This window comes from Coffea arabica, chromosome 11c, assembly GCF_036785885.1.
Source record: "Coffea arabica cultivar ET-39 chromosome 11c, Coffea Arabica ET-39 HiFi, whole genome shotgun sequence".
Taxonomy (NCBI): Eukaryota; Viridiplantae; Streptophyta; class Magnoliopsida; order Gentianales; family Rubiaceae; genus Coffea; species Coffea arabica.
Genome location: NC_092330.1, coordinates 38243812 through 38269324, shown reverse-complemented (window position 1 = coordinate 38269324; position 25513 = coordinate 38243812). Strand labels below are relative to the sequence as shown.

General features: G+C 34.8%; 1 protein-coding gene across 13 annotated transcripts; it reads right to left on the bottom strand.

Moving 5' to 3' along the window:
- Positions 1–5704: 5704 nt before the first annotated feature.
- LOC140003946 (ATP-dependent DNA helicase homolog RECG1, chloroplastic/mitochondrial-like) lies at positions 5705–23368 on the bottom strand. Of its 13 annotated transcripts, none has more exons than XM_072070417.1 (19): positions 23164–23363; positions 21808–21859; positions 21160–21264; positions 19960–20042; positions 19742–19877; positions 18686–19219; positions 18474–18586; positions 16786–17020; positions 15528–15691; positions 13445–13526; positions 12689–12778; positions 11431–11664; positions 10736–10807; positions 10144–10296; positions 9918–10061; positions 9332–9490; positions 8198–8281; positions 6807–7379; positions 5705–6088 (listed from the first exon to the last, which is right to left on the bottom strand). In XM_072070417.1, the coding sequence occupies exons 4-19, from the start codon at positions 19962–19964 to the stop codon at positions 5996–5998; spliced, it is 2871 nt and encodes a 956-aa protein (XP_071926518.1). In that variant the 5' UTR covers positions 19965–20042; positions 21160–21264; positions 21808–21859; positions 23164–23363; the 3' UTR covers positions 5705–5995. The 13 variants fall into 13 exon arrangements, with proteins under 13 accessions (XP_071926518.1, XP_071926519.1, XP_071926520.1 ...); XM_072070418.1 differs by having other exon boundaries at positions 21191–21264; XM_072070419.1 differs by having other exon boundaries at positions 23204–23363.
- Between the last annotated feature and the right edge of the window lie 2145 nt (positions 23369–25513).

The following is a 25513-nucleotide window of genomic DNA, read 5'->3' as shown; positions in this document are numbered from 1 at the left end:
ACGCACCAACCTGACACAGCATGTATGTAATTCTTGGTCAATCCTGAATTATAAAATCATATGAATATTCATCTATATCAAATATGTGCAGCAGTCCTTGGTGATGGTGATTGACATCATTGAGTGAGATAGGTGATCAAGTGATCAGTTGGGAAACATGTGATTCAATGGATTAATGTGCAAGGGAAACTGTAGCTCTGGTGGGAATTATATATTGGTGTGGTGCATTGTCAATGTCATCTGTTAAGAGCTTTGGAGATAATGAGGCATTTATGGCCCTTTACCTCCTTGCAGGTTTGTTCAGACTACAGATGGGAAGTATTTTGTAACGCTTCTCTCACATTAATGTCGCCAGTAGGGAGTTAAAAAGAAAGAAAAACACAGAAACACACACACACACACACACACCCCCTCCCCTCCTTTTTTGAGGTTATGAAATTGAACAAGTTTATTAGAGCATTTTGTTTAGTGGATTGCCCTTTCCTTCTGAAGTTTGACATAATAATCTTGATCTTACTCTCATCTATAAAGTTGCACTTACTAAGTAACCGTGTCTTCAGATTCTTTACTAAGCGTGTGTTTGATAAAAACTGAAATCTGAAATTTGAATCCATTAAATTATTGAATTGTTAAGTATTAAATCTAATACATTTGAGTGCATATCACATTCAATGATAGTGAATAGATTATCACTTAATTTTGGAGGTAAATTTTGTTTAAAAAATTCAGTGCCATTTAATTAATTTAGATGTTCAATTTTTAGTTATCAAACAATCTGAATATGTTAATATTTGAATCCATTAAATTTAAATGCTAAATTGGGTTATCAAACATGTGGGCTAAGGCTAATTCTTGAGGTTTCAACATACTTTTTGCGGGTAATAATAATTAATGAGAGATGAAGTTTATGCAACATACAATATAAAACTCAAGTAGTACGTGATTTGCAATTTTGACATAACAGCGTACCACCAAATTACTTTGTGTGGCTAATTTAATGTTTCTTTTCTTGTAATTGCAATTGCTGAATACATTCATAATGACTCTCTGCGAGTGGTAACTTCTCTGAGCACTTCAATACCTGTAATATTTAATGGACTTTCATGCATAATAATGGAGCCTTTACTCTTCTATTTCTAATAAATGGAATTTCGATATTTTATCAAACCGGAATTGAATAAAGCCTTCATGACTTCATCAGCCTCTTAATAGAAGTAACTGATGGTGGGTTTTTCTTTTTCTTCTAAAATAAAAAGGAGAAAGACAAAACATCTCCGTCAATTGACAGCCTTTCTGCCGCAAAATCCGCTGTTGCCTCCATGGCTTGAGAACCTGTGAATGGGCGACTCTCGTCGCTATCACCGTTCAGGGTAATACTCTAGAAGCATATATTGTTTGTAAAAATTCTTGTAGATGGTCAATTTACACAGCCTCAGGTCGACAGTGAAATTCGAACGTACGACCTTCTGCAAAGAAATGACATATTTTTAATCAATTGAGCTAACTTATGTTGACAACTTGAGAATTAGATTTATCATATAACTTAAGAAAATAAAACAAAAAAATGCGATAGGCAACAACGGGAGGGGGAATAAAAAGGCTGTCAGAATCATCTGCTTGTGGAAATGTTACATACGCAAAGTGACAACTTTTTGGTAAGAATCAGGCTTAATTTTACTTTATTGAGGATCGATCTGTCAACATCCTAATGATCTGTTTCTTTGACAATCAGAGATAATTAAACACAAGCAATTAACTTGTAGACAAGAAATTTCAAAAAAAAAAAAAAAAAAAAAGCTTCATGTGTTATTTTTTTCGTATGTTTTTGTTTTGTCCCAAGACAAATATTATCTATGTCCTCTAAAATCCATGCATAGGTTTGTTAGTTACAGGCTAACTCCATTGTCCATATAACCTGCTCAAGTTAACTACTTTGTGTTTGGATTGCATTTTTCATGATTTTTCATGAAAAAATTACTGTAGCGATTTGATGTTTGTGAGGGAAAAAGGTAATAGGAAAATGTGATCACGGAAAACAACGTAATTTTTCGACGGAAAACTGCAATCCAAACAAGGTGGTAGGATAGGGATAGAGATCAAGGAGGAAGAGAAAGCCACTGCCATTGGATCCCATGAACAAGCAAAATGACATAAATTAAGACACAAATCATCTCGACCTTTGCCTTCGGGAAGCAACTATATCCTTGACCTTGCTAATTCACCTTCTTTGCCATTGGACCATGAACTAGCAAAAATGACATTAATTAAGACGAAAATCATCGCACGAATAACTCTACTGCCTTGGAGAAACAACTATTCTTGACCAAAGTATGAAACGACTGATATGTCTAATTATGTTTTCTATTTAAGAGGTACTTTGACAAAGTCTTAAAAGTGTTTTAATTGTAATCACTGCCAATTACTTGATGAAGTAGCATTGTTACTTTTGACAAACATGGGTTTAAACCTTAATTAAACTCCTCTTTAATTAGCTGCGTACAATGAACGTATATCATACAGTTCAATGTCTCATAATTTATTTTGCTGTTCATATTGCCATCTTTGGAGACAGCTTCAATTTTTGGGTGAGAAACCGTACTTAGATAGCACTAAATAAGAGAAAAAGTTTAAGTCCGTTTTATTCGGTTTTTCATTGGTTAAATCAAATAAAACCCAAACGAGGAGGTTGTGAAGTCCACAATAAAATTCCAATCAAATTCACAAAGAAAGATTCAAATTAGCCAAACTAATTCGCTCAGATCAATTATATATATATATATATATATTTTTTTTTTCATTTTTGGTCGAAATTATAGTGCGTGTTGATGTCTCAAATTAATATGAACTTTTCTTTTATTCTGTGAAATGGGCTATTACCCACATTTATCTCAGGCCAATCCAATGATAGCTCTGAAACAACCATACAATTGAAGGCATGCCCTTGTAATTAATTTCACTTCAAACACTTAATGATATAATTTGCAATTGGCTAGCTAAGAGTAAGATTAGCAGCACTAATAGTATCTATTATACCACCCCTTGGGCAGGTATAAGTATAAAATTCTAGTTCTCGTAAACTAAATTCTGTCTTGTAGACTAACACAAGCCCCTACAAAAAACAGATGACATTTCTAAGCATATAAAGTGGTTTTTCGTTCCCTAATGCCAAAGATATTCAGTGAATTTTAATCGTGAGCATCATAAGATCATGCAATTATTCTAAGCAAAAGAGAGAAAATGTTATAGCATGCATAAACTAGCCAATGCCATACCCCCCCCCCCCCCCTTACCCTTCTAGGGGAATTGTCTTTTGCTTTGGAAATATAATTTAGACCAATGTAATATCTCGTGATTTCTGTAAGCAAAAGAGAAGATGGGATAACAGCCAAGAGTGTTGAAAATGTAACTTGAATTATTTTCCCAAATATTAACTGGCAAATCTCGTAACCACCCAAAAGAATAAGATCAGTAAATAAACCCCTTTGGTTTGGAATTCTCTTTGGAAATATATATAATTCAAGTCTCATCTTGGACCGGATTTAGGACGTTGTTATTGTTCTCTTTTATCAGAATCCTATCCGCCACAATGTATATTCCATCTTGACCAAAGTCGTGTATATATTCTATAGACTGTTTTTTTTCTTTACTATTTTTTATAGAATATTTATCTACACAACAACGTTACAAGATTCTGCTTTCCAAATCTGATTCTTTACCAAATCATTGTAGGACTTGTCGAACAAATGGAAGAGTTAAGTATATGTGAATTCAGAATCTAATCACCACGTACAAGAAAGAAGCCAAGTAGTTCATGCCACAGAAGGTACTAGTTTTCTATAAATCTTTCTTCTTGTTTTTATTGGAGTACTTTTTATTCTAGACCATCATCATGCTATCCAACGTGCGAACGCACAGGAACGAATTCGATCACGCTACAATTTTTACGTTTCAATGGAGAAAATTTTGCACACACACACACACACACGTTACACGATGAATACGTTAGTGATGAGTTAGGTAAATTTTAAGTCGTCTAGCAGTGCGTTTTCAGCATTATTATCGAATGGTATTCAAAAGTTAACGAATAAATTGTTAAAATATTAAATCTGATACATTTGATTGCGTATCGAATTTAGTGATAAGGAAATAGCTTATCGTTTATTTTTGAAATAAATTTTGTCTAAAAAATTCAATTTTATTTAGTCAATTCAATTTACATGTTCTATTTTTTTTTATTATTAAATGAGTATGAACATGTTAACGTCTAAATCTATTAAATTTAAGCGTCGAATTCAGATCTAGAAGTACAAAATGGATACTCTAAAAGTGTGAAATTAGTATTCGCCAGTAATAAATTATTCAAGAAACCGAGTTATAATTGATATTCAACATTATTGTCAAATTTGATATGGTAGAAGAACTCATCATGTTATCATTTGAAAAGTGGGAAAGAGATAAATAAATAGCGACAAGAAAGAGATCGTGGAATCAGCCTTCTTTTGATGATTAGGTTTGGATAGGCCGCAACAGACGAAGAGAGAACATGCAAGGGCCTGGGTCCCGGAATGATGATTGGGTAGGGGACAATGGGGACCCAACTGTCTTCTTGGATGTCGTCCCTGCCGTCTGATCTTTTTGATTTTTGATCGTACCTTTGCGGCATTGCACCATTTTTCCTGCATCGTGAATCGTGATGTGTGGCATCAGTGGATCACATGTAGGTCCAGCGTACCACCAAATATTATTTACAAATTGTTTTGCTGCATCTAAATTTCTTCCCCCTATGCCCGATGTGTCCAGTTGAATCAGAGTGACAAAATCATATGAACTGCTTAATTTTCCTCTCTTGCCGACTCCTTGCCGGATTTGGGGTGTAATAATTGCAAGCAGCGGTTGCATAATAATAGTACAATGTCTAGCATCTCTCTGTACACGTAGAGATTGATATTCCCGTAAAGGATCTATGATCTTGAAAATACGATTTATTTGATAACGATGATCAAAGTCGAACTCAGTTAAATTTTTTATATTAACAAAGAATGCTGTATTTTTATCAGAAAAAGTTTAGTAAACGGATTATGATAATTTTGATTTGTAAGGGAGAATTTCAGTTTACGTTGGAAGAAGTCATCAAAGTTATTAGAGCACTTGATGTTTTTAGTATTTTCTTCTGAAATAAATAAATAAATAAATAAATATATATATATATATATATAAGAATTCATAGAATTGCAAAATTTTATTTTCAGCAATTTGAAACTTAAATTTTGATATGCATTTGTATGTTTTTGCAGAGGAAGGTACACCACACTGGACACTGAACTAAGAATGTTTGCAACCTGTTGTTAAATGCAACTTAAAGTTTTGTTCATGAATTGGATCTGCTAACAAATTCGTTAAAATTTTCATTGTGTTTAACCTTATTTGACAAATACAACAAAAGAACAAAATATTCATCTTTTGATTCTTCATATCCCCCTCCCCTTTCGTGCTTCTTAGATTCAACCCCTTCCCTGCTGTGAATTTAACAGAGCTAAGCAGTAGTCTATAAATGTGTTCTTGTACATCTTTTGGTTACTTTCCTCAATTACGAAAGCTGATCATCAGCTAAATGCAAACTACGCCTGCTAATTATTTCAAGTAGAACCTTTCTGTTCATAATTTTCTTCTACTTCCCGTCATGGATCAATTGTCCTAGGACAAATAAAAAGTGAAGTGATTGTTCACCATATAATACACAAAAATGTACAAAAGTCATATTAGAGCCCAGTTGTATGTTGCTGCAAAACTCTTTTAACTTGCAAACTTTGTCTATTCCCAAACATATATACACAGACATGTGCAAGCAAGAATGTGTTCATGCAAGATGTATACTAACAGTAGATCTGCATAAGGTAACCAGGCAAAGCATACCACACTCTCAAGGCCCTTTTGTCCTTGTAGGCCTGTATAGCATTACATGTCGATGATATACACAGTGGCAGATGCACGTTGGTCAATCGCCAAGAGGAGAAAGGGGCTGTCGCATGCTAAGCTCAGCTTTAAGACTATGGAAGCTCCCCAGATCGTGAGATTCTCCCAAGATTTTCTGCATAAACAGCAAAGCAATCAGAGGCTGTAAACGCTAGGTTAAATTTAAGTGCATCAGATACTCTTCGCGTGCAAGTCACATATGCTAGCCATACAGGAGATCCTAGCAAAAGCGAATGACAAATCAGAGATGAAAAAGGAAGAAATAAAGTCGTAAACAAAGATGTCATGGTAGCCAACTCAAAATAAATGTGTTTAGCTCATGGGCGAGTTTCATATAGTTATAGGTTCTTTACGAGGTAGATGTTCCCCTGATGTACAAATGAGTGTATCATTTTGAGAACCCAATCACTCTGAATTGCACTTTACAAACAGGTGCATTAGCTGTAACGGTGCTTCTTTTGAATTGAATTAAATAGCTACTTATCAGGTCAAATCCAAGATACTTTATAAACGATGCCAGTGCAAGACTTGCGAATTTGCTCATCCCAACACACTGAACTTTTATGAATAGAACAACAGTTGACCCTTGTTCTGTTTTCTAGAGAAACCAAATCATACTTAGAAAACTTTTGAGGGTTGCACTCCATGTATCATTTGAACCCCATTACTGCACCGTGCATAAGCTCTAAATTTCGTGTTCATTTTGACACAAAACTTGAACTGACAAATAATATAGCTCACTACCATAAGCAGATGCATACTTGTGGAATCGGTTCATATAGGGCAATATCATACCAACTAGATATAGAAAAGAGAAGTTAAAAATTACTCACCAGTGCAGCAAGATGTGCTTCTTGTAGGATGTTTCCATCTATCTCTAATCTAGCAATAGGAAACTCTGGAAGATGTCCTGATTGCTTTTTACCAAGTAAGTCCCCAGGTCCTCGAAGGACGAGGTCCATGCTTGCAAGCTGAAAACCATCAGATGATTTTTCCAACACCTTCAAACGATTCAAGCTACTTGGGGTGGATGCTACCAAAATACATTTAGATTTCCTATCACCACGTCCAACTCGCCCTCTAAGTTGGTGAAGCTGAGCTATCCCAAATCTCTCAGCGTTCATTACAACCATCATAGATGCATCTGGAACATCAACACCAATCTCAATCACTTGCGTTGAAAGTAGAATATTTGTTTCTCCAGATCTAAATCGTCTTAGTGCTTCATCTTTCATGTCACTTTTCATTTTTCCATGTAATAACCCGCAATTATAGCCCGCAAATCTACTGGATATGGTTTTAAGGTCAGCTGAAGCAGCACGAAGCTGCGGCAGTTGCTCAGATTGCTCTATTACTGGATATACAAGATATACTTTTCCACCTGCGTCCAATTCATCCAGCATCATCTGTTGCAATTTACAATACAGAATTAGGTAAACAAGTCCTAGCGGCATGTTGAGCACCAAAATCAGAACCCATGGTATTTCTTTTAAGAAAGAAGTGATGATTAAACTGAACAGTTCTTCCTAGTCGTATAGCCTGCAAACTATTTCCTTCAGAGCCCATGGTATGTTTTAAGAAAGAAGAACTGATTAAAATGAACTGTTCTTCCTAGTTGCATAGCCTGCAAACTATTTCCTCTCTGCAAGACCTAAATGCATTGGAGCCTAAGTTTACAGATAGACTGTTAAAAAATGTTCTTCAGTATCAGTAATCCTATGGATGCATAGTCATTCAAACAACAGTAGAGAAGAAGAGCAAAACAAAGTGGTATTGGACCCATTCTTAAGGCTATCCTGGAAGTAAGCACAAGGCAAGATGCCCAACATCTTAGTTCTCAAGGAAGTGCCCTCCAACAAAGTTCTTATCCTTGGACTTTGAGCAGCTCTGCCATCAAACAAAGATCTATATTTCTGCATTAGGATATTTTAAATTTCAATTTCAATGTCAGCTTTGGCAGAGATAGCACAAGATTAACTTCAACAATGTAAGCTATTAGATTCTAGACCACAACATACTTTCCCATGGGACTCTTAGATTACCTCCATTTTCTCTTTATCTCTGCTTTTTCCAGAACACAGAACCAATAGAAGAAACCTTGTAGTACATTTCCAGAATTTTTATACTAACAGATCATGAGAGGGTCACTTTAAAATTCTTGTCCAGGATAAGTTGATTCCTTTGCTTAAAAGATGCTATCAATTTGCCAAAGAAGGATCTTTACCTTATAGACAATCTCAAAGCCATCTTCATTCCCTTCAATAATGTACGTCTCAATTGGTATCCTTCCTGGAGGTAGATCTGTGATCTGTCATATGAATTTGTTTTCATGTTTTGGAAGAGGTGGATTAGTGGGCAACAAAGAAAAACAAAGAACAGTAACTAACTAATGTATCAGTTATCAACTTCATCTTGAAGATTTTCAAGCTAAAAGAAAACAAGCATTCAGAATTTAGTATTTGAATCTGCTCGAACTGAGATGCTTAATGTGACTTTACTCATAATTCTTGATCCTTTGTTTTTTATGTTTCTTTCCACTTTACCCAGTGGAAAAATTGGTTTAAGGTGGATAGGTCAAAGTGTTGTCCCAGAAAATGAACTTCTACACTAGAACAGGTTATCTGGAACCAAAAATTTGGAAACAAGGCAGAAAATGTTTAAAGCTTTTCCTTCTTGTCCACTTTACACGCATGGTGGTCCACATTAAGGTTCAGGATCAAAAAACTGAATCCAATATTATCCAGACTAAACTTGAGTCTCCTCACCGACTAACATAAAAATGCTTGAGTGGAAGATACTGGAACATACATTATGCCTCTCCAACTGTCAGCTTATGAATAATTTTGATTTTTTGTCTCTTTTTTCCTGGGGGCAGGGGGTGAAGGCAGATGAAGACCAGATCCAAGCAGGCAACAAAAGCACAGCACACAATACAAATTAAGAGAAATCACCTAACAATGCAATGTATATTGGAATCGGGACAATCAAGAGGTTTTAGAAGTCAATCAAGGCCTGACAGGAAACAAGATATCAGTTATGTCTTCTACCTGCCTTTTTATCCATATCATTAAAAATGAGCACTGGTTTCTATTTGGCACTCATCTACCCACAGAAATCAGGTGTTCATGAACAGAGACTTCATTTTCTGCATAGAGTTTTGTATCGCTTCCAAAACTCCACTATTCCTGATGGTATTGAAACATGAAAGCCGCAGATGCTGGTTTTACACCGATTTTCCTTTTGCAAACATGTAGAAAAACTAAAAAAGAAGATACATGGAATAAATTTAGCGGCATCTGATGTGGCATTGAATCTGATGGTATAAAATTTGGAAAGAAAAATATATAATTCCACATACTTGTGTAAGGGACATGTCTCCATATAAAGCCAGAGCAAGAGTCCTTGGAATAGGAGTAGCTGACATAGCAAGAACATGCGGAGCCATAATGTTGTCCCCTTTCGAGGAGTCATCTGACTTAGCTGATTCCAGCTTTAAACTTGCAGGGTTGAAGTATAACTGAAACATTATAAGCCCCAATCATATAATCAACACACATCAAAAGGAAACATTCCAAGCAATTTGCTAAAGCATATAAAAACCAATATCTAGGTGGGAATCTCATTGTTTTAAGTTTCTAGTTTCTGTAAGGACTAGAAATGACCACTGAAGAAACTTTCCACTTTGCTATACTTCCGATGCCTGTAACCATCGTCAAACAGTGATATTCTAGTTGTTACTGTCTTTCAATTTTTCTTATGTTTCTTCTGATCAGATTAACTATGAAACTCATCCAAATATTCCCACATTATCCATATTAAACCTCTAGCACCTCTATACTAACTCCTTGCCACAATTTTGCAAGCTCAGAGCTTCAAATGCATGCCAAGTGTGAAGAACTTATCTCATCATTGATAGGTAAAATACTTTTCTCTGCAAAGACTACCTTGCTGTTAAACAGTCCTCTCTGAATAACACCAAACCGGTGTTGCTCATCTATAACAGCAATGCGTAATGATGAAAATTCTACTTTATCAGCTATTAGACTGTGGGTACCAATGACCAAAGAGATATCTCCATTTTTGAGACCCTGGAAACCAATTAAGGGAACATAACCCGTTAGAAACTGAAATAATAAATAAAGAAAGATGAGTGGTATCTTCAAATCTTGCCTCACGAATGATATTTGACTGCCTTGACGAGGTTGAGCCTGTCAACAGAACAACAGATGGTGCCATTTGGCGGTTCTCCATATTCTCTAGCAATTTAAGAAGATGCTCATAATGCTGAACAGCAAGCAACTCAGTTGGAACCATAAAAGCTGCCTATAAATGGAAAATAGCTGTCCAATCATTATTTTTCGGATCGAATTCATGGAACAAAGTTTTGCAAATTGCTTGGGCAGAATAAAAGATACCAAACTTCCACTCAAATAATAATGTTAGTCAACACCAAAAATGTATCCAACATGGAGATTTCTCTTTCCACTTTGAGTTGTCCAGAGTTAAGTGTCATTTCTGTGAATATAGGATCCTTTTTCCATGCTATTTCAAGTTAAATAAATAACTGTATCAAATACGGAGGACCAGCTTCGATCTTAGCACGAAAGCGTTAACCATCTACTAAAATATTTTCAACTCATGATTCATTTAATAAAGGGTAACCTCAAAACTTTTTTTTGCATACTTGAGGTATACAATGCGCCCTAGGGAAATACTCGATCTGGGATGTAATAAAAAACTGCAAAATCTCACAAACGCATACCTGATACCCTGAGCCAATAACCTCCATACATGCCAAAAAGGCTACTATGGTTTTCCCACATCCAACATCTCCCTGATAAGAAAGAAGTTTCAAACTGTCAACTGTATAAAAAGATTCAGTGAAGTGACAATTACTGAAACCTCACATAGGCATCAACTTTGTTAATGTACAAGTTCGTACTAATAAAGCTTTTATCTGAAACAGATAATGCGACCACTAGCAAAGCAGTAAATAAACTAAGTATAAATATTCTTGAAGCTCAATCAATTTAACAATCAACTATTATTAAATAGCCACAAAGAACATGAATTATATTATACACTACCATTGCTAGATGATAAATTGTTTAAGATAAATCCTGGAATACTGATGTAGGAGAAGCATCCATCCAAATCCTTCATGCTTCTCATGCAGAATTAACCCACAAAATGCACCAGCTGATATTAGCAATGCCATCTTGGTAAAGCAGATTTACATCCCACAATTATCCACATAAATGATCAGTCAACGGAAAAGTAGTCCTTTAGAAAAAAATTCAGATTTAGTTTCATTGCCACTTTGAAAATTGACACCGAGTTTCAATTACTTTTATATAATGATTACTTCCACAAGCATCAGGGGCATTCGCATGAGAAAACATGACAACAGAACAAAGAGAGAGAAGGGGGAGGGGGGGGGGGGGAAGAGGAGCAGACCTGCAGTAGTCGATTCATTGGGACAGGTCGCTTTAGATCCCAAATAATTTGTGACACGGAGCTTAGCTGACTGGGTGTCAGGGAATATGGCAAAGCCTTCAAAAACTCCTTGGTCAGAGTAGACCAGTCTTCTACAAGTACAGCATTAAGTTCAGGTTTCCTGTATTTATCCAGTAAGCCATCTTTTTCTAGTTTGGTACCGAGACCTTCTAGCATTTGATACAGCCGTCCCAACTAAAAGAATAAAATTCAAGGACAGAATTTAGAAATATTTGGGTCAACATACCCCCATGCCTGGAAGGTAATCTTATATCAGCAAGGACTACACTATCAACCATAGACCCAGCAGAAATTCTTTAATGAAACATGAGCCACAAAAAGGCTAATATAAACAATGACTAAAAAGTTTCACGTAAGTGAATCTTCAATTGAGTAGGAAAATTTTCAGGTAGAAGAATCTTTAAGAAACATATTATCCCTATCAGAAGAAGGGTTTTTAGGGCAAAGGATCAACATGAAACGTTGATCAACTCAGCACCTCATTATCTTTAATTATCTCAAATTTCAAGCTGATGCAACAAAGTTCTTGATGAAGGAAATTCAAGTTATCTACTAAAACTCCGTCTATGGTATTTAAACAAATCAAGTATGTTCAACAAATTCAAATTGGAAGTCCTTACTAGGCAAGAACTGTCAAGCAGATCATAGTATTCATCTTTTGTTTAACAATTCCAACAATGGTTACTAAAAATAATTTATGTACTTGTCAGATGAAATGTGCATATTGACTTGAATTTCAAGAGTTACTGCAAGCTTACAGGGAAAAACACTCAGCTTAGAAACAAAATAATTAAGAACAATCCCAGACTCAATTACATGCAAAGATGGAATCTGCTAAGTCACGTTCAATCTTGAATTATGACTTTACCTGAAACAAGGCCAAATTTTATAAAGCTCAATAGAGCCAATACAGCAGGTCTTAATCTTGTACACCCGTTGAAAAAAAAAAAAAACAGAAAAAAAGAAGGAAAAAAGTGGGTAATCTAAACAAGTCAGGTCAAATTGAAAATGGGGATTGTAAATGTGGCTAGTTGTCTGCAGCTCTAACAAGAGAAAATAGAGTTATACAATCAAAATTTTCTAAGAAATGGTAGAGGATTCAGGTTACTGGTCCAAGAAATCAATAAAACTGAAAAACTATTATTTCTTGCTAAGTATGATATGATTTCAGTATGTGACAGACGGTAAGTGACCTTACCTGAAGATAAAAAAACTCATCAAATATAAGCCTCCTTCGAGCTGAATCGGCCTCAGCTAGATTCTTTGGCTGGTGAATTCCAGTATATGCCTACAACATCAATACAACTTTAATCCTGAGACTACACTGATCAAGTAGAATTATCCTGTACATTCCACGCTACACTTCCTTTACTAGTTATCTGTATGAAGTAGATTGTGAGTCTCAATTCTGTCATACAACAACATGGTGAGAGAACCAGTTGCATTTAGAGAAATGACAAATAATGGAAAAGATAGTCAGTCTCGAGGACTCAGTCAACAGTAGAAGTCTGTGCCTGCATACATCATGCATGCTTAATAAATGGCAGCATCCTTATCTAAATTCTTAAAAAGAATAAAACCTACTTCAACGGACAGTAAAATCAACCTGACATGGAACAGGTTAGAAAATGTCACATGACTAGTTTTCTTGATCTGACAAGTCAATTGTCAATCACTAAGAATTATCACAGCCATGATTTGTGAATTAAATAATAGTATTTCAGCCTACTTTCAACATGGTTGCCCTTCCAGCCAGTCAACCATAACTATATCAGACTTTCACGTAAAGTTCCAACTAAGCCTTTGGTTTATGTAAAAGTTATTTTCAGTCACTCAGATTGTTGTTTTCAATATCATAAGAACTGGTAACTCACCCAATGGAAAAAAATCACAGAAACACAGATAAACCATCGATCAAAAATGATACTGATCAGAAAGACAAGTAGCTGCTTACATCACGAAGGCATATAAGTTTAAAATCCTCTCGTATAACTTCAGGAATAGGATCAATATTGGGAGGCAATATTTGCAACCCTCTGAAAGAGATTAAACAAATAATATTTAGTGGATAATATAAGTAAATCAGCAATCGGAATTTCACATTCAACTGAGAAGAAGAAAAATATATCACAAAAGGAGCATTTATCCTCAAACAAGAAGTCTTCTATGGTTGACTAGACAATCTCCCCAACAAAAAGTTGGACGACTTCATGCGTAACTCAAACAGACATCATTAGCAGCTCTAGATAAATTGCTCACAACTCTTTCTGTACATTGAACTAAATGATGGGGTACTGTAACGCAACACAATTATTTATAGTTCTACTGTTTCATTTCTTAAAAATACCTGTATTGCCACAAATTCATCTTGTAACCTGTAAGAAGCATTTAAAACTTATCATCTTTAAGATATAAATCTCAAACCTGGGATTCCTTATAGGATTCGATAAAAACAAAGCATTTTCTAAGTTAAGATATCAGCACATTTGCTAGCTACAGATGCCAAATCTCATCCTCAAATTCCCTACATTAGGACTATGACCATTTCACTGAATTATCAGCTATTGCTCATAAGCATCAGCAATTTACGATGAGCATCAACTACTACCAAGGCAATAGCAAAGCACCTAATTTGAGCCCTTTAGAAACATCAAAAGCAAGCATTTGAAATAACAGCCATTATTAGGAAAACTACAACAATAATTTACCTTTAACCAAAAGCTGTCTTCTCACAGGTAGAACCTAATAACCCATGCCTATCCTTACATTATAATATAGGACCATTAACACCTTTTTGATCCGAATCCTCACAACCTGGATAGCAACAGGAGTTCCATCCAAAATCATTATAACAGCTCATCAAACAGTTTTGAGCTACAAACCAATTAAGCAGACTATAGCCAGACTTCTAAAAGGCTATCATCCTAAGAAGCAAGATTTACAGATGATGAACTTTCATACGTGCCACTATAGCATTAAACTTGATCCGATTATATGAGATAACTCTAAATGATCTCTGAACAATTTGCAAAAAGTCCATAGCAACATTAAGCCCAGCAGCTTTGTCCTCCAGCAAATTAGATACAGCAAACTCTAGCAACCCAAATGGACAATTACAACTTATAGACCTGATCAGGGAACATAAATTCAAACAAACTTCAACAGTGGTGGATCCAGTAAGATCCTAACTTAGATCACTACAAAAATCTAAATCACCAAGTCTTTTCCCTTTCAAGCCTATGAACCCCAAAGCATTAGAACTGCAAATTTGTAGCGGCAACTAGAAGTATTGACAAAAAGTCATGGGTTAGCACCACCAGGCGGGTGTCAACAGAAAAAGGAAATAAGGTCCTGAATTGCAGTTTGGCAAATGTAGCATAGAAGAAATATAAGAACAATATAAAGGATCAAGTATTACTGGATTTATTCAAATGGTGTCTCAAAGAGTTTGTAATTTACTAAGAACAATGCTGATAGTTAGCGAGCTAGAGGAGGAATGAAACAGGTGAAAGGAAAAAAGACTGATAAAAAGGTAAAATTAAAATTTAAGATTGTAAACACTTTCAGATTTAACGAAAGTACAAATACTCGTACAAAATGGCATGAAGAGAATATGATGGATTAGAAAATAATAATAAATAAGCACAAAAAGGACCAGAATGAGGGAAGCAAAGCAAAACAGAAGAAAGAAACATAGCTATCACTACTTAACATCTATATAATGTTTTATCTCCTTATAGATAAAATAAAAGGAAAACTTCAAGAAACAGTTATGCAGACAGAATAGCTTAGATATCTTTCATCAGATACAATCTCTTTTCTATGCTAGATGCTAACAAAGAAATTAGCCCCAACATAAGGAGAACAAAGAACAAGAAAGCAGCAAAGAAAGAAAAATTCGCCAGATCCAAGGTCCTCCAACCAAGAAGTTCCAGATAAATTAAGAACACAATGAGGCTCTGATAGAATAAATTTTGAATCCATCTTCTCATACCAGGAAAATTTTTTTCAGCATGACAAGAACTAAGTATGCAAACCTTGAAATAATATCTTTAAGATAGTTTGGTTTTAATCCTCCTTTCGAGGGATATATAGGGTAAAGAGTCTCTTTGCCACAGGTGGATGAATCTTCTTCATCCTGAAGTGTATCCAAAGTGTACTCCCTCATTTCATAGTGATCTTTTGTACGCATTGTGCGCACCTGCAAAACAAGCCGTTAAATTCAAGCTTTTGAATACAAAATCACAAGCAACAGGACATACTCTAAAAGATGCAGGAGACCAGCAAACAATGACAACCACTACAAAGTATGTATAGTGGCCTCTAAGTCCATCCAACCACCAGCCAAATGGTTTGTCATGTTCTATCATTGTTAAGCTACTATGCTTCTTCCTTGTCACATCCTATGAGCAGGACGATCAAGAAGGTGGCTGGTTGAAAGTCTGGGAATGTCTGTACTATCAATTATTGAAATTCCATTTCCTCTAGATTAGTATTACAACAACATTCAAATCCAGATTGAAGTTGGTACGGGCAAATAAGAGACGGATTTAATCACTGAAATGTCTGATTCAGTTGGATGCTTGCCAAAGTAGGAACTCCCGTGCTACTGGAAAAAATGAAATTCTGTTTCCTCTAGAATAATATACAACAGAATTCAAAACCTAAATTGAGACAAATGCAGGCAAAATATGAGATAGAATTTAATCAGGAAAATGTCTGATCCAACTGGATGTGTCTCTCATTATAATTATTTTTACCCCAGAGGAAAACAAGTAACGATTATGAGTTAAGGAAGTTTACAACTATGCATATTTGTAAAACAGAAAGACTCAACGGATGAAGTTACTTGTTGGTAACAAAATTACCTGTTTTTTTCAAATTTATGCTACAGAACGTGGCCATGACAACCATCTTTTAGCAACAGGAATCTTATTATCCACCAAGCAACACTTATTGCATCAGAATTCACAACTTTGGGTTGGACGACAAGCTTGAAGTGAACTTACACAGACATGCCATAGTCAAGCTTTACCATTAATTAGGAAAAAGAAGTTTTTGAGTACCAAATGAAAATTCAAAGACTGCAAGAACGCATCACTGAAACAACTACTATGGTTACTCTCAACACAAAAGCAAGAATGTCAGTGCATGCAATCCAATTTATGGAGTCACAGTCATGCCTCTTTTGACTATTCCAAGGAAATAATCTCAAAAATAAAAGCAGTAAACTTCATGTCAATAATATTGAGAAAGAACAAGAATAGCGCAAAACATTAGGTTTAACAACCTCACCTTACCACTAATGCATACAACATCTCCCTCCTTGTGCTTTGACTCAAGACTTCTTAGAAAAGGTTGGTATGTGAAGCGAGTACCACGGAAAAATTTTTTCAAATGTAAATGTATTGTTCTCAATTTCCTGCTTTCAGTTTCATCTACAATGCATTCAGAGGTTGACCCATTTTGCATAACTTCACAAGCAACAACAACCTCAAGAAATGAAAATGAATAACCAGCTCTAATACCCCTGCAAGGGAAACACAGTTTTCAAACTATTAAAACAGTTCGAGTCCTGCTACTTGATTCTACAGATGCAAAGCAAAACAAAACTCCTAAGTAACAAGTGAAAGGATAATATACAATAGTCACTAACTTAATCATTCCTATTGCATTGTATGTATTTTGTATCAAACACTTCTAAGTTAAGTGTAATGCCTAAATGTACTGTGAAATCAAAATCAAAATGTTCAAAGGAAATCCTCATACATAAGAATTGCAGAGAAACGAGGGTTCTCAACCTGAAAAGATTAATCAATGCAGAAAGAATATGTCTAGATCAGAAGTAGAATTTTAAGTCTACAAGTTGCACCCTTTGTTATTAGGCTTGAAGCTTGACTTAAATTATCTAACTCAGATTAATTGAAAGTAAAACATATTAGTGCTTGAAAAAAATCACCAAGTAGATTATTTAGCAGGTAGATCTTATTATAACTTAAAAATTCAATTTTCTACCTTTTTAACTGAAATTATTTAGACAAGGTGGTTTGCCAATAAGATCATTGATATTTCCGGTGATATTATCCTGTCTACATGAAATTTCAGCAGCACTGATGTCCCATATTAGTTAACCTTAACTTTTATCCCAATCAATATGGTGAAAATTCAGTTATCCACTTTTATAATCTTTATCTTCAGCTAAAAGAAGTGTGATGTAAACGGCATAAAAAATCTCATTTTTGTTGCAGAACAGAGTTGAGTCAAGGAAAATAGACCCATTCTGCTGGGTATTTTAAACTCTGATTATGCAAAGTCAAGAATAGTCTAAATAGATATTTAAAACCTCAAACATGAAAACATGAATTGGCGCTTTTATGTATTGGCAGCATTGAAGAGTAAAATAAACACAATTGCACAATTCCATATCCTAAGAGAAAGTAGGAGTGAGGGTTTTCAGGTGCTAAAGATCAAGGATTTTTAAGCTTAAGTCCAGGAAAAAAGATATAGAAATGTAAAATACATGCATGAGTTCTACTAAAAGAAATCTAGAATAGCAAGTAGCATATTCATGCTGAATAAGAACTTTCTGTTCCTTAACATCAGGAAGAGGACTTTCTAAGAAAAACAGGGTCAGAACAAGATGAAGAAGAACAAAAACATTTAGCAGATTTATTACTCAGCCAAGGTTTCTAAGTTTATTGGGTTTGTGGTTGGAATGCATTCATCTTTCAAATACTCATATTTGGACAGATATAAAACAGGACAGGGGTTGAATATTCTCTTCAAAAATTTTCCTGATCCAATTATATTTAAGAAACTAGATTACAAACTCCAAGTAAAATTTCAAAAAGCAGGAAGCTCAATCTTAGTTACTGACAAGCCTTAATTATGTATATATTTCAATGCATAGGAAAATTTCGAGAATGGTCATTAATCATTCCAAGCCAGATGAATACATAATCAGTTACAAATCTAGGCAGGACCTTGAAGATAATATTTTCCCGACAAAAATCAAATACTGCCCATCATCAATGCTGACTTCTGCATTTTGTAGATTGGCATATGTTCGAGGATAATGGTGCAGCAATTTCCGCAGCTACAACCAAAATGTTAAAAAAAATATATCAAGAACAACAACAATTAGTTGCAGGTTGAAATCACAAATGTCAAAGCTATAATCTAAAACAATGCCCACCGTGTGGAAGCCGCAGTTTTCCAGCTGACTATACTGCCTTTTAGTGAGTCCAGGAATGCAATTTATGGATCTATCAAGAATATCTTGCATTGGTGCAGCAGTATTTTGCGTCTCAAGCATAGTGGTAGCACTGACAGGTTCGTCAAGATGGAATTCTAAGTTGCGTCCTGCCTTTGGCTTCAAAGTTGGTGACCCTGAATGCATATGTTCCGTTAAAGAAGATGAGTTCCCATCTTCTCTTCCCGGACATAAAGATGTCCATGTCTCATATAGAGAATCAGGATCAACCAACTTAGGGTCACTGGAATTGGCAAGAAATTGCTGATAAAGCTGAGATGCTAAAAGGCCTTCATCCATGGAGCTGCATGTTGCTTCATCATACAATTCCACCGGTGGAAAAAAACCCAATGATATGGATGGGAAACGTTTACAAGCCAATGAGACATCAAAATCATCTTTTCCACCATTACACTTCTCACATAGTTCATTGTCTATCGAGTCATCAATGCCATCATAACCAAGAAGGACAGTTACCTAAAGGTAAATCAGATTGAGAAAATAAAAAAAATCCCCTTTAGATGGCAAAAATCAGATACCACTTACTTTAAAATCGGAAGGGAAATTGTAAATGTAGTAATCATGTGAAAAACTAAGCAACCTTACAAGCTAACAAATATCACAAAGACTCTGATTTCTCAATATTATTACTGATATACAATGAGTATTAGCTTAGTTGGACTAGCTCCAGAAGGATTAGAACTCAGAATTGGGTACATGAACTAAATGATCTTGTCAATAATCTATAATACTAAATACTGATAGTTTGTCTTCCCTTTCTTGAATTTTTCAGCAATCTTTGTATTTGATCATAAAAAATCCAGTTTCCATTACATGAAAGTAATATCATTTTCAAATAGACATAAAAGAACTAAGGGCATGCCTTGCAAACTAACAAGGTACATGCCATGCCTGACAAAAAGGATGAAAGTGAAGATGTATGCAAAGTGCTAAAATGCAGGAGCAACAGCTGTGGACAGGTAGCCAACGCGCACACACCTTTTTAAGCAACTTTGAACGATCAGGATATTTAGCCTTCCTCTGTGCATCAACTTTCTCCAGAAACTTTCCAGATGACTTATGCTTCGACCGAAAATACAAGTTTGAAATCTTTGGAAAGAAAAAATTACTGAACCTGCTTATCATTGCAAGAGGCCATGATTAACAAATGGTTACAAAAAACTATATTCAGTTGAATATAGTATTACCAATTTTACCTCATATTTCCAACCAAAACATTCCTAAAACTTCTCTCAACTTCCAAAGTAACTGGCAATCTTGAGAACTGTTTAGCTAAACACTGCAGGATAGAACTCAACTTCAATCCAACTCATCCATGCATGGTAATAAAACAGGAAAGAAAGCATTTGAAATAGTATTTTCATAATTTTTAAAAAAATTAAAACAAACTTAAACACAATAGACAAACATTTCTGTGCATGTTGTAGAAATGTTAAAATTACAAAGTTCAAATGAACTTTTACGTTCTAGTGTACAATTTATAGCAACTAGGATATTCCTTAAGTTCATAAAAAAATAGGAATCCACAATTGGTTGCACAAGCCACAGAAAGGCACTGGTGCTGTCATTCACAAAAGGGAACAAGACAAGACAAAATAATACCTCTATAAAACATATATGCCAAAGGGCAAAGTGACAGCAGAATAAGCCACAATGCAGAATGTACCAGAAATTTGTTACTACAAGCACCACCAGAATAGAGGAAAGAAGAGTCTTTTAAGGTCATTCAAGTCAAAGCTTTTGCACTCCGAGGGCAAAAGAATGAAAACTTTAACCAGAATGGAACTAGGGAAGAAAGCTATGCCATCTTATGTTGAACAAAAAATATACAGCATTCCATCCCTCTCAAATTAGAAATAACCCATAACTGAGCTAAGTCAGGAGATGATATTGCTGAGCCAGTCTGAAAATGTCCTGTTAGGCATTCATTTTGTGTGTTCTTTGACTTAATTCTAGTTAAAAGTGTTAGCCCCAAGCTTGTGACATAGACATGGTTTATAAACTTCTTCCATCTATTGCATGGAATTCAGACATTTTAGTAGTCATAAATTCTATGAGGGAGCTTTCAAACTAATCAAAGAAGAGTTAAATGATTATTTATATTACTGAAAAGGGACGGATTTGGGACGACCAAGCCCATGATTTTTTTTTTTTTTTTGCCAATTTGATGCCGTTAATTTAGGAGACTGCAGCATGACCAACTTGTTCTCACAAAATAGTACCTCTCAGGGGCACAAGAGTTGCCTAAAAAGCCATGTAAAATTCTAACTTAAATTGGTGAACTCCCAATCAGAAAAGAATACTAATGAAAGCTGTGAATCAGAAAAGGGAGTAGGCATAATATGAGAGTGAAGAGAACTGAAAAACAAGATTAAATAAATAAATAATAAACAAACTTATTTGGAGTATATCTGGCCACCAGCTCACTGTTCAAAGAGGTTTACTGCCCTGGTCGAGGATTAATACCCTATAAGGATGCATCTTTGCGGAGCCTTTTCACACTAAACAAAAGCAGTGGTTTCAAGAACACAATTCCCAAAATAAATGCACAGATAGTTTCATTAATAGTGTTACTATGTTGAAACACATGTACGGGCCCATTTACCAAGTATTACATCACTGACAAATGGAAAAGTTGCCTTAGTATTACATCAATGAAAAACAGAACAGTTGTGTTACTTTATTCAAATTTCATGTCAATGACCCATTTGGAATCACTCCCTGCCAGTGCAATTTCATGTCCAAAAAATTTTTCCATTTCAATTGCACTGTATTTCTTTATTATCTACATTATCCATCATCAATCATTTAAAATCACTTCTATTATTTCTCATGCAATTTAAAAAGATGCCTGTACAGATATTCAATTCTATCTTTTTCCTATTATTCTTTATCTTTCTTTTATCTTTGCTAAATAAGAGATAGAGGAACCTTTTTTCATGTTATTTCCATCAGGGTTACAAACTATTCCGATGTTTTTGAGTAAATAAATTAAAAAACAGAGAACCGGCGAATAAAGGCTACAATGTGATAGTATCTTATACCTGACAGCAACCTTGCCCAACCAATCCTGATACTGCCATGTGCACATGTCTCCTGCACAAATAAGTGGAACAACAACGATACAGATATTAAACCTGAAAAATGAAAAGGTGTCAAGAAAATATTATTATGAATGAACTAAACATAAAAATGCTAAATGACAGTAGAAAGACTTGAAAAAAAAATAATAAATCAGCACAAGAAGAAAAGGACCAAAGATAGAGTTAGATCCTAGTGGCGCACAACCTTACCTTTTATTTTGCTTTAAAAGGAACAAAAGTTAGCACTTGTGTATCAAAGGCAACATCTCAACTCAGAGGTGACCAAGTCAAGAAAGGCATCTAGAGTAAATAGGTCAATCCTGAGAATAGAACAGGAATCCTTGCTAGCCAAACCAAAACCAAAGCCAACTAATCTCATTGAAGGTTTGTTTCTGACCCAATCATAAATCGAATTATCCTAATGCTGAGCTCATTGTGTACTCCTACCCTCAAGCCGTGCAACTGTTTAGCAAACCCAACCAAACTTTGTGTCAACAAGCCAATACAGAGCATAACAAGCAATGTGGAAAGCTAAATCTTTTGCCACCCTTTATTGATTAAAATTGTGGCATTGGGGTTCCAATATTCAGATAATTTAAATCACCTTTGCTGATCTTTTGGCAGCGTTCTACATAAATTAAAACTATAAGGACCTGAACATGCAGCAATTCCAACAATTATAGACACCATTGCAGTATCAGCCTATTATCTAAGCAATCAGGCAAATGCTGAGATTTTGGCCAACTATATCAACATATTTACCAGAACTTAATGCCTTCCTCAAGGGGAATTCCCCAACATATAGCCCACACGGAAACTAAGTATATCTTGGGCAATTGATCAACCAGCTTACTGTAATTGAGAAGCCAGTTATTCAGTTCTAGAGCAGGGTCCTTACTATATACGAATTTGCAAAACGGTCAATTCTTTTTTCTTTGTAAAAGGGCAAACAAGAATGGTGAAAGGAATCTCATTACAATTGAAGATACCGAATCAAATCTTAAGCTCTAAGCTCCACATAATTCTCAAATTTAAGCTGAATATTTCATCAAAAACTGGAACCTCCTAGGCATTAAGCAAAAAGACACTCACTTTCAAAGAACTCAGACAACAGAGACTATATATCCAAAGCCAAAAGGGTTCAATTCACCATGATAAAAGAAACTATCTTCCACATTCAAAGCACAAAAACAATCCAAAATACGGAATTTTTCACCCATGAAGCACGTAATGGACTCTTCTGAGTTAAAGCTTTGAACTTTGAACAGCTACCAGATAAGAAGACGCTACTTATGCCTTTGATATTAAATTAACTACCTGCAGGTAATAGCAGAAATGTGCCTGTGAGTGAACTCACCATGGACTGTTTGATAATTTGGAGCAGAAGAAGCTATTTCTGTTATATATAGCTGTCTACATCGGATACTTCCTTTTATCCCCTCTTTTCTTGTCAGGATTTAAGGATTGTTTACTGGGGAATCCAAAAGGTACAATTTGCAAACGCCAAAATCCGCCATCAGTCCTCACTTAAACACCTTTATCTTTTTTTTTTCCTCCATCTTGCTCTTCTTTTTTTTTTGGGAAAATGGTTCAAAACCTCCCTCACATTTTGTAAAATAACTTTTTTCGTCCCTCACTTTTAAAAGTATAATTTTATGTCCCTTACATATTCACATCGGACAAATTTAGTCCCTAATTAGGTTTCCGATCATTTTTTGACCGGAATCCATCACGTGCAAGGCACGTGATCATTTTTTAAGGGTAAATTTGTTAAATTATATTTTACATAATCTGATCTATAGTCCTCCACATTTTATAAAACAAATTTTTCGTCCCTCACATTTTATAAAATGATTTTTTTCATCCCTCACATTTCATAAAATGAATTTCTCCATCCCTCACATTTCAAAAAATGAATATTTCCATCCCTCACTAATTATGTATGTGAGGAAAACCCTAAAAAAAAATGTGTTTGAATACATTTTGTTTAAACACATGTATATGTCTATTTGATTTTGTTTAATAATACGAATAGCATAAATATATGTATGTGTCTATTTGATTTCACTTAACAATACGAATACCATATATTATACGTGATCATTTGATTTCATCTGGTATTAGCTAGTAAATAATCTTGCATTCATTGTCAAGTTGGCCAATAAAGCTATTTTTGGTCAAAATACAATAAGAATATGCAAATTAAGGTTCTATTGGTAAATATTAGTCATAATCATACAAAAAGAGAAGATAGCCCACAAGTTGGGTCCAATTACATACATGTGTTTATGCTATTATTATTAAGCAAAATCAAATAGGCATATACATGTGTTTTAAAAAATGTATTCACACACATAATTAGTGAGAAATGAAAAATTCATTTTTTGAAATGTGAGGGATGGAGAAATTCATTTTGTGAAATGTGAGGGATGAAAAAAATTATTTTATAAAATGTAAGGGATGAAAACATTTATTTTATAAAATGTGGAGGACTATAGATTAGATTATGTAAAATATAATTTGACAAATTTACCCTTAAAAAATGATCATGTGCCTTGCACATGATGGATTGCGGCCAAAAAATGATCGGAAACCTAGTTAGGGACTAAATTTGTCCGATATGAATATGTAAGGGATATAAAATTACACTTTTAAAAGTAAGGGACGAAAAAAGTTATTTTATAAAATATGAGGGACGTTTTGGATGATTTTCCCTTTTTTTTTTGGGTTAGAGGGCTTTTCTTGGGCAAGATACGTTTTTTCAGTTTATTTTCTTTTGCTTTTTCTTTCTGGTTGGCTTTTCTTAGGGAATACAGATTCTTTGCACTATATACCAGCGAATTTTCCTAATTATAAATATTTTTGGGTACATAAATTAATTTAAATATCAACACGACATGGAAAATAGAATCTCCTTATTCATCAATTTATATCATGATTGTTAATCAATTAATGTTCAATGTGAGGACGTGATAAACTCGAATTTCAAATTTAACTAAAGTGATGTTGTGAGTATTAGTTAGTAATTTATTTAAGATCAAAATGCATATAATTTAAATAATCTAAGATAAAAGAAAGAAAAGTCAGATAAATATGCTCTTTAAGGAAAATATCTCTTAACGCGTTGCATGAGTTTTCGGTCAATTAAACCAAAATCAACCAATAACACTGAAATAGAATTAACCGTAAAGAAAATAACAGTTTGATTCTTCCGCTACTCTATAATTACAATTCAATTATATGACAAAAATTTTGCTTCTGCAAGCTTAAAAGTGAATTATTATGGTACGAGTCCACCTATACAAAGTGATAAAAATCACTACATTCTTATTTGGAAGATACAAACAAAAGAATTGCTAAAATCAGGAAGGTGAATTTTTTTTTTTTAATTTGTAGTATAGAATGATTCTCATGGAACACCACGTACAAATGTATTTCCTAGCATTTTCATCTACTAATATCTTTCCTGTTTGGGCTTTTACAAGACCTATATATACCCAGTTTCAGAAGGCCAGAGGCAGTCGCCTCTTCCTGAAGGAAGCCAAGAAACCCTAGAAGCAAAATGGAGACATTTACAATTTGCAGCTTTTCCGCTACCATCACCTCTCCTTTCCTTCTCCTCCCTAATTTGCCTTTTTCTTCTTTTCTCCAATTGATCATGCAATAA